Source organism: Glycine soja, chromosome 7, assembly GCF_004193775.1.
Source record: "Glycine soja cultivar W05 chromosome 7, ASM419377v2, whole genome shotgun sequence".
Taxonomy (NCBI): Eukaryota; Viridiplantae; Streptophyta; class Magnoliopsida; order Fabales; family Fabaceae; genus Glycine; species Glycine soja.
Window position 1 is genome coordinate 32007469 of NC_041008.1, and position 2618 is coordinate 32010086.

Genomic DNA, 2618 nt, shown 5'->3' on the forward strand with positions numbered 1-2618 from the left:
TTTTAGTTTCTTTTTAAATTGGTAGTACGTATTGCTTAATTCGAATGAATTCTTGGGTACGGTATAATTATGACAACTTGTGTAAGATAGATGACTACTTAAGTATAGTCTTTAATTACTATTAAAGACTTAAAAAAGGATAATTGTGAATTTAGGCGTTATAGAAGTTAACTTTACCAACATTACAAATAGCTGTTACAAATAAAAAAGAATTTCAAAGGCTCTTGTACATAAAGAATACAAAAAAAAAAAAAAAAATCTTGTATCTATTATTTTATCAATTTAAATGGAACCAGTCCAGTCATGATTAAAAAAAAAATTATGAACAAAACTTTAAGAAGGAGTGAATAGGCAATTTAGTCCCTGAGATTGTAACCAGTTTGCATATTAGTCCTTAACTTAAATTTTAATTCAAAATAGTCCCTATCTTTACATTCGTTATGCAAATAAGTCCTTACCGTTACATTCGAAGTTAACGTCGTTAATGAGATGTATTGTTGGCAATTATAGTGCCACGTAGGCTAACTAACGTGGCACTATTATTGGTAGTATTGCAAAATAGTCCTTCTTCTTCACTGTGCTTCTTCTTCGTCATCCTTCACTCAACCACTGTGCTTCTTCTTCGTCATCCTTCATCTTCTTCTTCTCCCTCTCCCTCTCCCTCTCTCCCCTTCCTAATGTCATCTCTTCATCTTCTTCCCGGTGCCACCACCACCCTCAACTCCGCATTCCTCCTCCACCCCCATTCTCCCCTCTTCCCCTCCAAAACCCTAACCCCCAAAAAACCCAAACCCCCCTCTGCCCTCCTCCAGTGGAATTGCAAACCAAAACCCCAACCCAAACCCTTTTGCAGAACCTATTGGTGTACCTTGGGCATAAAAAAGTCGCAGGAGTTTGCCTTCATAATTTCCCTCAATCTTGAAGCAAGAAATTGTTCCATCCTGTTGTAACCACTTTCAGATTTCTTAATTGACCATCGTCTTGTTTGAGCATCTCTAGATTACAAGCCTCCTGAGTAAAAAATTTCATTGACGTTACAAGCCTCCTGTGTTTCATTCACCGCCGCATTTTGTTCTTGTTGTTGCTCTTTCAACAGGAAACTCCTCCTTCAACAGGTACGCCATAGAACATTAGAATCCATCTTCTTTTTCTTGCTGGTATTAATTTACGGTGGGACCACATTGGAATTCATGCCTAAACTTTTTTCTGAGTGCCCTGTTTAACTTTAAACCGCTTCATTTTTTTTTAATTGGCTTTGACATATTCAATTTTTTTTTAAATATAAGATAGTGCCTAAGTAGTATTGAACAGGTTGATGAAATCCATTATTGACTGATGCAAAATTGATACAGTCCCAGTACATTTGCTTCTCAATAAAAAGATATTTCCCAAGTCAAAACATTTTGGGGGTTTCTCTCACAAATGATAATATCAATTATTTAGTACTTGCTCTTTGCATCTGGTGGGGTGTTTGTTTTCATGAAGTTAGAAACTTCGAATAATATTTGTTCAAATTTCAACATTTCAGATTATGAGTGCGGTTCATTACTCTTGAAGCAAGGTTTGGTGGGGGTAAAAAAGGAATGAGTTTTGTTAATTCAAATCACACCCGTGGTTTCACATTATTCTTAATCGGGAAACTGAATTAAGGGTATTTTTGCATAGGGGAATAAGATCATGCCTGGCATTCTCTCAAGGCTGAATGCAACCATTTACTGTCGCATTCGGGAAGCAATAACAAGGCAACAAGGAGTGCCGACATCCTTGTACAGAAGTTCAGCTTTGCCTCTTTGTTCGCTCACTTCAAGTCACACACTTCACACAAAATCAATGATTACTGCCTCACATTCCAATGCTATGCTGGGAGATGTTTATGCTTATGGCTTAATCTCAGGTCGTGGTAGTGTGCGAGACTTCACAAAGCCTGCTGTAGGTTGCTTGAGGGGTAGTGTGAATCTAAGGAGACTACAACCATTGTATGGTCCTTTGAGTTTTGGGTGTTCTACTTTTGATGCTAATAGGAGGATCCGGGATTCGAGTTTGCTGCATGGATCATGGCTCAAGAATTTCTCAGCCTCTTCTTCTGCTTGCTACTCAGCCGGGGCTGCACATGCTGTCTCATTTGATGGAAGCCCTCCTGATGAACAGCTTGCAAATTCCTTTTTTTCGCCTGACCCGTATGTAATTGTTGTTCTTAATATTTTGAATTCTATTTCTCCATGAATTGCTTCAAATAATATATTTTGGATGCCGATTTTGATGCCATGAAGGAAGCTTACCCTATTTATACCGTGTTTGAAAGAGTGGGGTAATGATTCTGCAGCAATTTGTGTTTCTTTAGATTTTTCAATTTAGTCCTTGCCACATTGGACTCAAACTTGCCACATTGGGTTGCTTACGTGGACTGAGGTGTGCCAAATAGACATTTGACTAACGGAATAAATTAGATTTTAACAGCAAGGACTTATTTGCATAACGGATGTAAAGATAGGGACTATTTTGAATTAAAATTTAAGTTAAGGACTAATATGCAAACTGATTACAATCTCAGGGACTAAATTGCCTATTCACTCCTTTAAGAAGCGTTAACGTTGGATAACCTTAAATTGCTTCAATTA

General features: G+C 37.6%; 1 protein-coding gene across 1 annotated transcript; it reads left to right on the forward strand.

Moving 5' to 3' along the window:
• The first annotated feature begins 1023 nt into the window (after nt 1–1023).
• LOC114420591 lies at nt 1024–2223 on the forward strand. Its single transcript, XM_028386448.1, has 3 exons — nt 1024–1115; nt 1529–1572; nt 1666–2223. Exon 3 carries the CDS (start codon nt 1678–1680, stop codon nt 2221–2223), a length of 546 nt encoding a protein of 181 aa, XP_028242249.1. The 5' UTR covers nt 1024–1115; nt 1529–1572; nt 1666–1677.
• Nucleotides 2224–2618: the final 395 nt, after the last annotated feature.

What these genes read in the sequence shown, in the direction of transcription:
- LOC114420591 (XM_028386448.1), top strand. Translation starts at nt 1,678, where the DNA reads ATGCCTGGCATTCTCTCAAGGCTGAATGCAACCATTTACTGTCGCATT.